Source organism: Leptonychotes weddellii, chromosome 4 (assembly GCF_054177405.1).
Source record: "Leptonychotes weddellii isolate Sample4059 chromosome 4, ASM5417740v2, whole genome shotgun sequence".
Taxonomy (NCBI): Eukaryota; Metazoa; Chordata; class Mammalia; order Carnivora; family Phocidae; genus Leptonychotes; species Leptonychotes weddellii.
In genome coordinates, this window is record NC_138372.1 from 37,358,741 (window position 1) to 37,372,217 (window position 13,477).

The following is a 13,477-nucleotide window of genomic DNA, read 5'->3' on the forward strand; positions in this document are numbered from 1 at the left end:
AAAAAAAAAAGATATATTTGAAAGAACTCTGTAAAATATAAAGGTCTGTGTAAATAATGGACAATGTGTATAAAAGTGCCTAGCACACTACATTTCTCACTATTATACCAATTAAGTTTCCCTGTTTCTTTTCCACTAACTCACTCCATTTTTAAAAAGTTAAAGACCTTGAGCTGTTTGAGGGTAGGGACCACAACTTTTGCTATCAACTTTGTACCTCCAAAATCTACCACAATGATGTATATACTGTAAGTGCTTAATTTATGTTCACCGAATGGACATAAGTATTGTGCTTATAAATTTAAACCGTGGGTATCAGTAAGCATATGCATCTATCAAATTGCACTGTATTTAGAATTTAAACTGACAATCCAAAATACTAGACATTTGTAATACACAGCATATGCCTTGTATATTCCTAGTGATATTGAGTTGTGGCTTATAAACTTTTTTTTTTACCTTAATCTATAGAAAGAAATAGATTTTACACCCTAACCTAGTAAATATATGTATTTGGATAGGTCTCTCTGTGTGTACATACATACATAAACACATATATGTAATACAGACACATTCATCCACATGCATAATTTACATGCACACACACATGCACATACAGTTGTGGAAAAGTTTCATGAAGTAATATGTATCCTTATTCCATGTAATGCACCCTCATATTTCCTATTGTCTTATTTCATTCTTATTTTTTGTATACAAAGTATGTCTTCATTTTTTCTAAACAAAAACAACTTGTATAGGTATACATATGAATGCACAGACACACACAGAGAGGTGCATCTACATACAGATAGAATTCGAAAAAGATACCATGCTGCAAACATTGTTTTTCTCCAGGAGGTAGAATTATCAGACTTTTCACTTTCTATTTTAAAAATGCACATAGTGGGGGTGCCTGGGTGGCTCAGTCGTTAAGCGTCTGACTTCGGCTCAGGTCATGATCCCGGGGTCCTGGGATCAAGCCCCGCATCGGGTTCCCTGCTCAGCGGGAAGCCTGCTTCTCCCTCTCCCCCACTTGTGTTCCCTCTCTCGCTATGTCTGTCAAATAAATAAATAAATAAAACCTTTAAAAAAAAGATGCACATAGTGTAGTACTCTATTATTAACAGTTAATTTAATATTTTTATACATGAAAAACTTGCAATGTATATTAGGAAAACAAATGTGCATGTATGAAACGGTTTTATGTTATATGGAGAAAACAATTTTACGTTTTATGGATAAGGCAGTGTTTCTCACTGAGTTGGGCACAATCACCGACTATATAGGCCAGGGAGATGTTTTCTGTGGGGACCAGAAGCAGAGCTCTCCTCTTGTCCATCTGCTTCAGGGCTGCCCAGTATCTCCTATTTTCCCAGCCATGGTCCTTCTGACTTTTTTCTTGTCCCTGACTGAACCTATGAAGCTCACAAAATAATTTTAACACCTCAGGCCGCATGCGTTTGAAGAGCAGTAAGATGATGTTTATTCGCTTCTAGTTACCAGTATGTCAAGCTGGGTCAGCTCATGGAGTCCTAAGTAATGAACACTTTGGTGGTCAGCAGCACCAAAGACTCAAAAGCTCTGAACACTCCAGAACACTCCTGTCTTACTTCATCTTTTAAAAAAATTTTATCATGACCATTAAAACAATTTCAATATCCACTAAACCTTTACAGTCTAAAATTTAAAACCTTAACACGAAAATAATAACCATCATATAGATGAAGCAGTACATGGAAATACTTGCCTACCAAAGAGTACTATTTAAGACAGCTTATTTCTTATAGTTACTTCTGAGACAATAAAAACTTGAACAAAACTAGGCATTCCTGTGTCTGGCCCTCTCACATACCTATCACTTAGCCTGTCTCTTCCTTAGTCTCTGCATAAACTTAGAGGATATAGAAAAAAAAAAAATCACACAACACAAGCTCTTTGCAAACTGTGCAAGAGAAATGCAATAAATTATCAGATTGCCAGAAACATTTTGATAAAAACAGTATATTTGTGTAAGTAAGATACAGAGGTACAAAGGTTCTTTGTTTTTTCTTACCATAAATACAAGGTAAGAAGTATAAATGAAAATTTAGCAAGTCAGAAATTTTTCCTCAGTTATTCCTTTTTCCAGAAAAGCTGTAGTTTAGCTTTAAAGAGCAATTAAAGTTTCAGGATAATTTACAATTTGGATTTTCATTTTTTTATAGGCCCATGGGAAAATATTGCCCTCTGTGGGAAAGACACATAAGTCACTATGTCAAATGTAAGAAAGTGGTATTTTGTGTGTGTGTGTGTGTGTGTGTGTGTGTGTGGTTTGTTTGTTTGTTTTATTTATTTTCCTAAGTAAACTCTACACCCAACGTGGGGCTTGAACTTATAACCCCGAGATCAAGAGTCACATGCGCTACCAACTGAGCCAGCCAGGTGCCCCCTGGTATGTTTGTTCTTAAGGTTTGGAGATCAGATGCAAGGATATAATACAATTCCTTCCACAGATATAGATAATATAATTCCTTCCACAGATTACAGATAGCAAATATTATCTGGCACACTTGGTAGTATAGTTTGCTGAGATTATTTTCCTTGCTCAGAAACACTGTTTTATTTTCTCAGTGATAATTTATAATATCCAGAGTCCTTTCTATTTTCTCATTTATGTTCCTTCCTTTGAAAGAAGTTCCCTTTCAAAAAACTTAAAGAAAATGAAAAGACAAGCCAGAGACTGGGAGAAATTATTTGCAAATCAAATATCTGATAAAGAACTTCTATCCAGAAGATATTTTTTAAAACTCCTGTAATTTAATAATAACTAGACAATCCATTTTTTAAAAATGGGCAGAAGATTTATACAGACATTTCATCCAAGAGGATATACAAATGGCTAATAAGCACATGAAAAGATATTCAACATCACTAGTCGTTAGAAAAATACAAACTGAGGGTTGCTGGAGTAGAGGGGGGTGTGAGGGAGGGGGTGGCTGGGTGATGGACATTGGGGAGGGTATGTGCTATGGTGAGTGCTGTAAATTGCGTAAGACTGATGAATCACAGACCTGTACCCCTGAAACAAATAATACATTATATGTTAATAAAAAAATTTTAAAAGAAAAGGAAAAATACAAATTAGAGACTATGAGATACCACTTCATACCCACTAGAATGACTAAAATCAGTTAGGTAGACAATAAAGTGTTGGTAAGATTATGGAGAAACTGGAACTCTCATATATTGCTAGTGGGAATGTGAAATGGTATAGCGACTTTGGAAAACGGTTTGGCAATTTAAAGTTAAAAAAAAACCTTAAACATAACTTCACAATATAACCAACTATTCCATACCCAAGAAAAATGAAAACAATGCAAATGTTCATAGCAGCATTATTCGTAATAGCCAACAAATAGAAAGAATCCAAATGCTCATTAATCAGTGAACGGATAAACAAAATGCTTTATAAATATACAATGAAATATAATGTTGATACATGCTACAAAACACATGAGCCTCAAAAACATTATGCTTGTGAAGGAAACCACATGAAAAAGACTACATAGTGTTTGATTTCATTTACATGAAGTGCTCAGAAAAGGCAAACCTATAGAAGCAGAAAGCAGATTAGTACTTACCTAGGGGTAGAAGTGGGGAGTCACTACAAATGGGTGCAAGGGATCTTTTAGGAGTGATAGAAATGTTCTAAAACTGGATTGTGATGATTGAGCACTTCTAAGTTTACTGAAAATCACTGAATTGTATCCTTAAAACCTGTTAATTTTATGGTATGTAAATTATTCATAAAAAAACAATTTTAAATAAACTCGAAGAAGAAAATTATTTTAAAGATTATTCATTCAGCTGGTAGCATTCCCACTAGGACAGCCTTCTTTTGGGATACCTGTTTATTGAGTACCTACAGCCGGATAAGAACTGTGCTAAATGATAAGAGAGAAAAAAAAATGTTTAAGTTCCTAGACCAAAAAGCTCAGTCAGCTGGGGGAGACAGACTATACATAAACAAATATGCAGGGGAAAATGTTACTATTGCTGTAACAGAAGTAGAGTCCAATACAGGCAGGGTTCAGAAAATGCTATAAAGAAATAAAAAGTTAAGCTATGTCTTGCAAGATGAGTGAGTAGGTATTCACCTGTCAGACAAGAGAGGAGAAGAAAGCATATCAAGGGGTAGGACTTCATTATACATAATAATTAACGGAGAACACTGGACTACCTGTTAGAAGATCTGGATTCTAGGCTGTGGCTCTTTTAAAGGCAATGTAACCATAGGTAAATTACTTAACCTTCCTTGGCTTCAGTTCGTTCAAATTCAAAATGAAAAGAATGAGCTACATGATCTCTCTCCTCCCATCTTACTATCATTCTATAAAATATTACTCTCCATTTAAGGAAGCCTAGAATAACAAAGCAAAAGATCTATACTCTGGACCCACACAACACAGCATGTTTATCCATATAAAGAACAATTCCCTAATTAAAATAATAAAGGTCTCCAAATAAGCAAATGTTCATGGGGGGGGCGGTATTTATAAAAATAAGCAAAACTTAGCATTTATTGCTAAACTGTGTCACAGCGTTTAGTCCTTTACATTTCATTTAATCCCTACAGCAGACCTAAAAGGCAGAGGTACTGTTAAATCTCCAATTTTGAAGATGAGGAATCTGATACTAAGATGATTCAGGCACTAAGTGGCAGAGACAGACTTAAACCTAAACCCATACCCCTGGCCATGACTCCAGTGATAATAATCAGATGTACAAGATGTATGACAATTTTAACTTACGACAGGCAACAAGAAATGTACTTGTATAAAATGAATGAAAAGTGAGGGAAAAGGAACACAAACCAAGAAAGTATTATTTACTAAGAGGATATGGTGAGGCCCCATTTGAGCATATTTCTCATTGCCACAAAGACTTACTGAACTGATTTCCTGTTGTGAATCTTGCAGATGCTGCTGAAGAGGTCCCAGGTGAGCCTTCCCTGACTCCACACTCTCCTCCAATTCTGCCGTTTCTTGCTGTAGGCGACTCAGCTCTTCCCTAGCTTTGGCCAGCTCTTCCTCATAAGTAGAGATTTGCGATTCTTGACTAGTTAATTCAGCTTTCAGGGATGAGATCTGTAACATGGGAGTGAATGACAAGAAGCGGGGATTAAAAAAAAAGAATTGTCATTAAAATGTTCCATAATGCAAATATGTTTATTTGTTCAGTTTACTGTTTTGGTGGGTTGTTTTTTTTTTTTTTTTGGAAGTACATATTTTTGATAGAGAAGGGCAATTAAGAGAGAAATCGAGGGGACTTGAAGGCATAGGTACCACACTTTCAGCTAAAATTTGGAAAAGTAGTACTACAATTTCCAGATGAACAGGAGGGCTCCAACTCCTTCATGTGCCCCAGCTGTTGACTAGATTGCCACCTGACTACAACAGTAGCAACAACAAGAAGCAAAGAATGTTTCCAGGAAAAGCAACTAAGGTACAGATACAGGCAGCAGCGAATGGCCAGACTTTACCAGCTGGGCCTCCTCAGTGCATTTCTTTCTAACTTCCTTCAGTTGTTCCTCCAGCTGGGATTTCTGCTCATCTAGTCCATCAAGGAGTTCCTGTACTTGCTGTTTCTGGGCGTGGAGTTTTTGCAGATTAGTATTCTCCCTTTGAACTTCATCTTGCAGATCCTGAAATACAAGAAAATTAACATATTTATTATCTTTGGAGAGGAGGAAGGTTAACAATTTTTAAAAGCCTATCTTAAGGGAAAATAAAGTCTTTTTTTTTTTTAAAGATTTTATTTATTTATTTGACAGAGAGAGAGACAGCGAGAGAGGGAACACAAGCAGAGAAATGGGAGAGGGAGAAGCAGGCTTCCTGCTGAGCAGGGAGCCCGATGCGGGGCTCGATCCCAGGACCCTGGGATTATGACCTGAGCCGAAGGCAGACGCTTAACGACTGAGCCACCCAGGCGCCCCAAGGGAAAATAAAGTCTTATTAAATATATTGTGTTGGTAGACCGGAGGAATCCCAGCTTTAAATAACTGTCTTTACTTCAGGATTTCTTCCCTAGACTCCAGATTTTAAAATCCGATTTGCTTACTCAAATCTGTCTTTGGATGTCTGATGAGCTTCTCGAACATGTCAAAAACAGAACTCCTGGCATTTTCCCCCCAACCCAAATCTGCTTTATCTTCAATCTTCCCCCTCTCAGTTTCTCTGGCCAAAAAATCCAGCATGTTCTTTGACTCTTTCTCTCACATCTCATCTCCAATCTGTCAGCAAATTTTATTGCTTCTTCCTTCAAAATATATTCAAAATCTGGCCACTTTTTCCCTCAACCTTGGTCCAAGTCACTGTTCTCTCTCTCTTGGATTGCTGCCTTCTAACTGGTTTCCCTGCTTCTACCCAGGCTACCTACAGTTTATTTTCAGCCCAGTAGTCACTGTAAAAAACCTGCATCAGATGAGTCACTCCTCTATTCAAAATTCTGCATTGAATCCCCATCTCCCTTACTGTAAATACCAAAGTCCTCACAATGGCCCTGCATCTCCCAACTTCATTTCCTACTGCGTTTCCCTTGCTCAGCCACTCTGGCCTCACTGCTGCTCCTCAAACATGCCAGACAGGCTCCTTTCTCAGGATCTTCCATTAATTATCCCTTCTTCCTAGAAAGTTCTTCCCCCAGGTATCCATATGGCTCAAACCCTCATCACTTTCAAGTCTTCGTTCAACTATAACCTTTCCACAATGAGGCTACAGTGCGGTACCATTACCACCACCTCCCTCCCCTAAGTCTCCTTCATATATAGCAGTAATTTTATTCATTTTCTAGAACAGCTTTATTGAGATAAACATACCATAAAACTCACCCATTTAAAGTGTACAATTTCAATGCCTTTGAGTTCAATTTTTAGTGCCTTTACAGAGTTATGCAACCATCACAACTTTTTTAGAACATTTTCAATCACCCCAAAAAGAAACCCCATACCCACTAGCAAGTCACTCTATTTCCCTCCCAATCACCCCAGCCCTAGGCAACCACCAATCTACTTTCTATCTCGATAAGCTTTGTCTATTCCGGATAGTTAATACAGATGAAATCATACAACATCTGGCTCTTTGTGATTGGCTTCTTTGTGACTTAGCATGTTTTCAAGGCTCATCTGTAATGGTATAACATTTAAACAGCTTTACTGAGATTTGATTTACATACCATAAAATTTGCCCATTGTAAGCATACAATTAAGTTTTAGCAAATATACAATTGTGCAACCATCATCACAATCCAGTTTTACAACACTTCCATTATCTAAAAAGTTCCTTCATACTCCTTTGCAGTCAATCCTCATTTCCATTTGAAGCCCCATGCAACCAATGATCTGCCGTCGCTCCAGTTTTTGCCTTTTGTAGAAATTTCACATAAATGGAAAATCATACAATACATAATCTATTATATCTGGCTTCTTACACCTAGTATAGTATTTTTGAGATTTGTCTCAGTTGTTGCAATGTATAGGTAGTTTGTTCCTTTTTATTGCTGAGTAGTATTTCATTGTATGAATACACATTTGATGGACATTTAGATTGCTCCCAGTTTTGGCTATTATGAATAATAGAGCATATAATTTATTTATCTTGTTCATGGTCTATTTCCTTCCACTACAATATAAGCTCCATGAGTCAGGAGATATTTGTGAGTTTTGTTCACTGCTATATTCAGAGTTCCCAGTATACCAGAGGTGCTCCATAGATATTTAGTAAATGATGAATAGTATCATAAAGATGTCAGTTCTTTCCTAATTAATCTATACATTCCAATGAAAATCCTAACAAGGTTTTGCAAGGAGCCTGACAAGTTGGTTCTAAAACACATTTGGAAGAAAAAAGAAAAAGAAACAGCATAATAAAATGTAAAAGGACTTAACCTACTAGGTATTAATTATTGGAAAACTGAAATAATTAAGACAGTTTGATGTTGATACAAGGATAGACAAATAGATTAAAGGAACAGAAAAGAGAATTTAGACACAGATCTGGCATATACAGAAATAATGATGTGAAAATATGACATTAAAATTGACTGGAAGGAGGATCCTTTTGTAGTTCGTAAGCATGATGATTGGGTGTTCACGCTGTTGTGTGACATGTGCATCCCCTCAAACCTTGTTACAACCTCGGCACATTACCTGTCTGGTGTGAACTTGGAAAAAAAAATTGACTGGAAGGAAAAAAGAATTAAATACTCAATAAATATCCTGGGCATACCCGTACGGTAAAAAATAAAATAAAATGAAGTCCCTAAATCACACCAAAGAGAAAAATAAATTCCAGGTATATTACAGACCTAAGCATGAAAATCAAAACTTTAAAATGTATGGAAGATAAAGTTTAAAAAAATGTATAGACGAAAATAGAGATCTCAGTGTAGGAAGGAATTTCCTAAAGATAAATCATTTTGAAAATGCTATATTTATTTATGTACTATACTTTTTGCTTAATGATAAAGGCTACAGAAACTAAAAAATTACAATGGGAAATCTCTGTACCCTCTGCTTAATTTTACTATGAACCTAAAACTGCTCTAAAGAAAAAAGTCTATTTAAAAAAAAATACAAAAGAGACCTTGGGAGATAGATGAAAGCACTGCCATTATCATTACCACCATAAAACAGAGCAGCCAAGATGGCCTGATTTATATGTCCTCTAACATTTGGGCTTCCTCACCTGGACCACAGAAAATCATTTGAGTGACTATTTTCCCAATTCTTTGAAGAATGGTACAATATTAATACCATTGTAGATACACAGGGGAGAGATTAATTCACTGTTTATAAAAAGGTTTTCAAAGGGAATTAGGACTTAATTCTCTCCAGGAACCACAAGTAAGGAAGAAGGGATTGATAACTCTAAGGCATGTTTTGGCAGCAGGTGGGCAGAGATCTCAAAAAGGGTGAAATAAAATTGTGAACACAAATTTCTAAAAATAATATCTTTTAAATAACATACTATTCAAAGACCCCATCAATCATTCATCAGAATAAGAATCTAAGAACAACAAAAGAAAAACTTAGAAGAAGGTCTCTGAATTACTGCATTCAAAACAAGGACTTCTACAATAGCCCTTAAAATGTGCTAGGTATTGTCCCAGACTCTTCACATATATTAACTCATTTATAATCCATATGACAGATCTAGAAGTAGGTACTATTGTTATTCACATCTCATGGATGAGAAAACTGAGGCACAAATGGACAAGTACTTATCCAAAGTTACAGTTAGCAGGTAATGGATTCAAACTAGGTTCTGATTCCAGAGTCTGAGTCCTTAATCACTAAGCTATACAGTGTCTATAGACTAAATGTCTCACAAGTACGCTATTTTTCAAATATATGTAGATGCTTCTGTGACTAGGTAAAACATTGAACAATGCTTTTAATAACTGATTTTCACTTATATTTTCTCAACCAACTGATTAATCTAAAAGTAAAATTACTATCATGCTGCTTTCTTTAAAAAGTTCCTTTAAAAAGGCCCACACAATGAATGATCATGAAAGACTCTTCTTGTGTGGACATTCCATGAGTCTATGTGATTACAGATTCATAATGGTAAGCTCCACTAGTACTTCATCATTAGTTTGCCAGCATGCCTAAATTTTTTTCATGCCTAAATTTTTAACCTTGCCTATATGGTTAACTGATCCATACTCAAAATGAAGATATAGTCTTAGATATGCACCTGGCATTGGCTCTCAATAAATACATACTAGTTTTCATTGTCCCTTCCTTGATTCATACTTTGTTTTTCTGTCTTCCTATTCCAAATCTCCAACTTTCTTAAAAAAAGAAAAAACTCATTGCAAAGTAGAGTTCTTTAGTCCCTCTGCAAAATATATAATGGGTCCCTCTTATCTGTAGGATAAAGTAAAACTGCCTACAAGATACATGAGAACCTTCAATTCTGGGCTCCATGTTATCCTTCCTCTTCTTCTACTACCCTCTTTTCCTTATATTCACCTGTGCCCCAGCCTCAATAAACCATCTTCTTTCTCCGAGAGACAATATACTTCAATGTCCCTGTGCCTTTCCTAAGCCATTTCCTCTGCCTTGAGTGTCCTTCCACACCATCATTACCTGGAAACACTATTCATTCTTCAAAGCCCAGCCAAATTTAATCTCCTCTGACTCACCTTGAGCTTTCTTTACTGTGCTCTTATAGCAGTTTGTACTTAACCTCTATTATCACACATACTACACTGTAAACAATAAACAATAAACTGTAGGACACTGTAAACAATAAACTGTAAACAATAAACTGAAGGACAGAGCCAATGTCTCATCTTTCTTTGAGGTTCCACAATCTAGTACAATACGTAGCACATTCCAGAGGATTAATTAAACAATGATGTGTAACTATCACAAAGCTTCTAGTACCTGGTAGAAACTCTTGGAAAATGTGCCAGAGGTTGATAGAAAGAAAGGATTTTATGTTCTTTTACCATTCTGTGAAAAGCTTCACTCTGCACTTAAACTATTTAAGTAAACATTAATAGGAGCCTCAAACTGACCTATGATAAAATGCTTTCTGTTAAATTAAAATCATACCTAAATTTCTATACTGGTTCAATATTTTTATAGTCTATAGACCAAGACTGATCTGACATTTAAAATTTCCATTATATGGAAATAATCTTTACTGTCTTATTAGCACATTACTGTGGCATATACCTTTCTTGTGTTTTTAAGCTTATATATTTGTGTTTTTTACATAATATTATGTACTATTCTTACTCTTCAGGAAGGTGGAATAACAGCTTTACTTTAACACAGTAACTGGGAAAACTACAATGGTTTGAAAATTTCTTATAAGTAAATTATAAAATATTTTTTTAAATGCCACCTACAGCTCAAGTAATTTTATTGGTTTGGGAATATAATCCATCATAAAAACCTTACTTTGGTCATAAAGTTATTATATAGTTTATATATAATGATATGCTAACCTAAAAAGCATTTTTTAAGAATCCTGTGGAAAAACTTTTTTCTCTTTCCCTTTAATTAAAAATGTTTAGGGGTGGGAAAAGGAAAAAAATATCTGTTACCTATTCCCATCCTCAAATACTCTAGTCTGATTTCCCACCCTCTCCCAACCCTCCCCCCACCAAAAAATCTTAGACTCGATCTCTAATAATATCTAGTCTTTATAAATAGATGCAATTTTGATGTCTCTACTTCTACTGTAAATCTAATTAAAAATAAAATTTACCTTAAATGGGTCACATAACATAAGAAAATGTCTAGGGGCGGGGCACCTGGGTGGCTCAGTCAGTTAAGCAGCTGACTCTTGATTTTGGCTCAGGTTGTGATATCAGGGTCGTGGGACTGAGCCCCTAGTCAGGCTCTGCACTCAGTGCAGAGTCTGCTTGAGACTCTCTCTCACTCTGCCCCTCCCCTCCCCCCTGTTCTTTTCTCTCTTAAAATAAAGAAATAAAATCTTAAAAAAAAAAAAGAAAATGTCTAGAACATAATGCTAATGTTTTAAAGCTGAATATGAGGCATGTACAGTATAATCACAAATAAATATAAAGCCATTTATGTATATTCATAAAAAATATAGCAAAATGTTAACAATGGCTCTCTCTAGAATGTGAAATTGTAGGGTTTTTTTTATACTTTTCTATATTTTATAAGATTACTATGGACCCATTTGCTTGTATAATCTGAAAATGTCAAGTTTGCAGTTTCACATATAAAGTATCACGTATCTCTGGCGGTTTCATACCAGTATAAAAATATTCAGATGTGACTGAATTTTTATGTAAAAACTACCAATAGTAGGAATAATGCTGGTTTCCTTTAATAAACTGAAACATTTTTCAAAACTAGTATTTTTAGTGAGCCACTTTAAATACACTCTTTGAAGATAAGTTTGTGCAAAAGGAAAGGGAATAAACAAGCCATATATTTACTCATTCTTGACCTTTTCTTTTCCACAGAGCAAACAAATTCACTACAATTTCCCAGCCTCACTTCTTAGCTGTAGTAAAAATCCACACAGTAATACAAAAGTATAGACTTCAAGGGAAAGGTTACTGAGAAAATACCTCACCTTAGTGATATATTCTAAGCTGGATAGATGTCCATATTAAAACTAATTATAATTAATGTTTCTTCATGTCTATTTCTTTTTTTTTAAGATTTTATTTACTTATTTGAGAGAGAGAGAGAGAGAGCAGGGGAGGAGCAGAGGGAGAAGGACAAGCAGGCTCCACGCTCAGTGCAGAGCCCAACGTGGGGCTCAATCTCACAACCCTGGGATCATGACCTGAGGCAAAATCAAGAGTCAGATGCTTAACTGAGCCACCCAGGGGCCCCATCTTCATGTCTATTTCTAAATATGATAAAAGATCATCTCTTGGGGCGCCTGGGTGGCTCAGTCATTAAGCATCTGCCTTCGGCTCAGGTCATGATCCCAGGGTCCTGGGATTGAGCCCCGCGTAGGGCTCCCTGCTCAGCACGAAGCCTGCTTCTCCCTCTCCCACTCCCCCTGCTTGTGTTCCCTCTCTCGCTGTCTCTCTCTGTCAAAATAAATAAATAAAATCTTAAAAAAAAAAAAATCATCTCTTGGGGCACCTAGGTGGCTCAGTCAGTTAAGCATCTGCCTTCTGCTCAGGTCATGATCCTGGAGTCCCAGGATCAAGCCCTGCATCGGTCTCCCTGCTCAGCAGGGAGTCTGCTTCTCTTTCTGCCCTTCACCCTGCTTGTGCTCTCACCCTACTAGTGCTCTCTGGCTCTTGCTCTCGCTCTCTCAAATAAATAAATAAAATCTTTTTAAAAAAATCATCTCTTAAAAAATCTTAACACTAATCCATACACAAAGGGCCTACTTTTTCAGTAAGCAAACTTAAAGTTATTAAACTGCACAAAATCAAAACGAACAGATGCAAACATACATACTACAAGAATCAGAATCAAAATTTCACCGCAAAATTACGTGTAATACTACCACCACTGCAATGCAATTTCCCTATCAACATCAGTATTCAGATAAACTTGGCTATTTTATTTTTGGTATAGATTTGCTTATCCTGAGACTAAGTGAAGGCAACAGATGCACATCTCCCCTCCTTGCCCACCTCCCCAACGCTCCCCCTCCCACCCTTGACTAGGGCAGTGGCAGGCTCTCCTAGCAAACAGTATCTTCCACCAAACTAAGATAATTGTCTCTTAACTTTAAGGTAGCCCTTTGGGAAAATCCTCTTCTGATTCAGTGCGTGACCTCAGCACTATCAAATGCCATCCCATCAAGTAAGTGACTGAAGACATTTGCAGAAGCCTTCCTAGTTATGCTCTATTTTCCATGGTCATGCTCTACTTGCCTATCTGTGCCATCAACAGAAGAAAGAAGGATAGCAGCAATTAAGAGACTGGCAAGAATGGAGTGAACAAAACTACAGTAACACAGTGCCAAGGTCTGTT

The 13,477-nt window shown here is 36.4% G+C and overlaps 1 protein-coding gene and 1 non-coding gene across 7 annotated transcripts in view; one reads left to right on the forward strand and one right to left on the reverse strand.

The window, feature by feature from the left end:
- EPS15 (epidermal growth factor receptor pathway substrate 15) overlaps nucleotides 1–13,477 on the reverse strand; it is a 138,508-nt gene that overhangs the window by 35,169 nt on the left and 89,862 nt on the right. For all 6 annotated transcript variants that reach the window (XM_081816902.1, XM_081816900.1, XM_081816899.1 and 3 more), the window contains 2 exons: nucleotides 5,522–5,683; nucleotides 4,929–5,126 (listed from right to left, as the gene is read on the reverse strand). In XM_081816902.1, coding sequence (XP_081673028.1) covers nucleotides 4,929–5,126; nucleotides 5,522–5,683 — 360 coding nt within the window. The remainder of the gene's footprint in view (nucleotides 1–4,928; nucleotides 5,127–5,521; nucleotides 5,684–13,477) is intronic.
- On the forward strand, nucleotides 8,091–8,195 carry LOC115940522 (small nucleolar RNA U13). The gene has a single exon (XR_004075262.1). It is a non-coding gene; the product is annotated as a small nucleolar RNA U13 (small nucleolar RNA).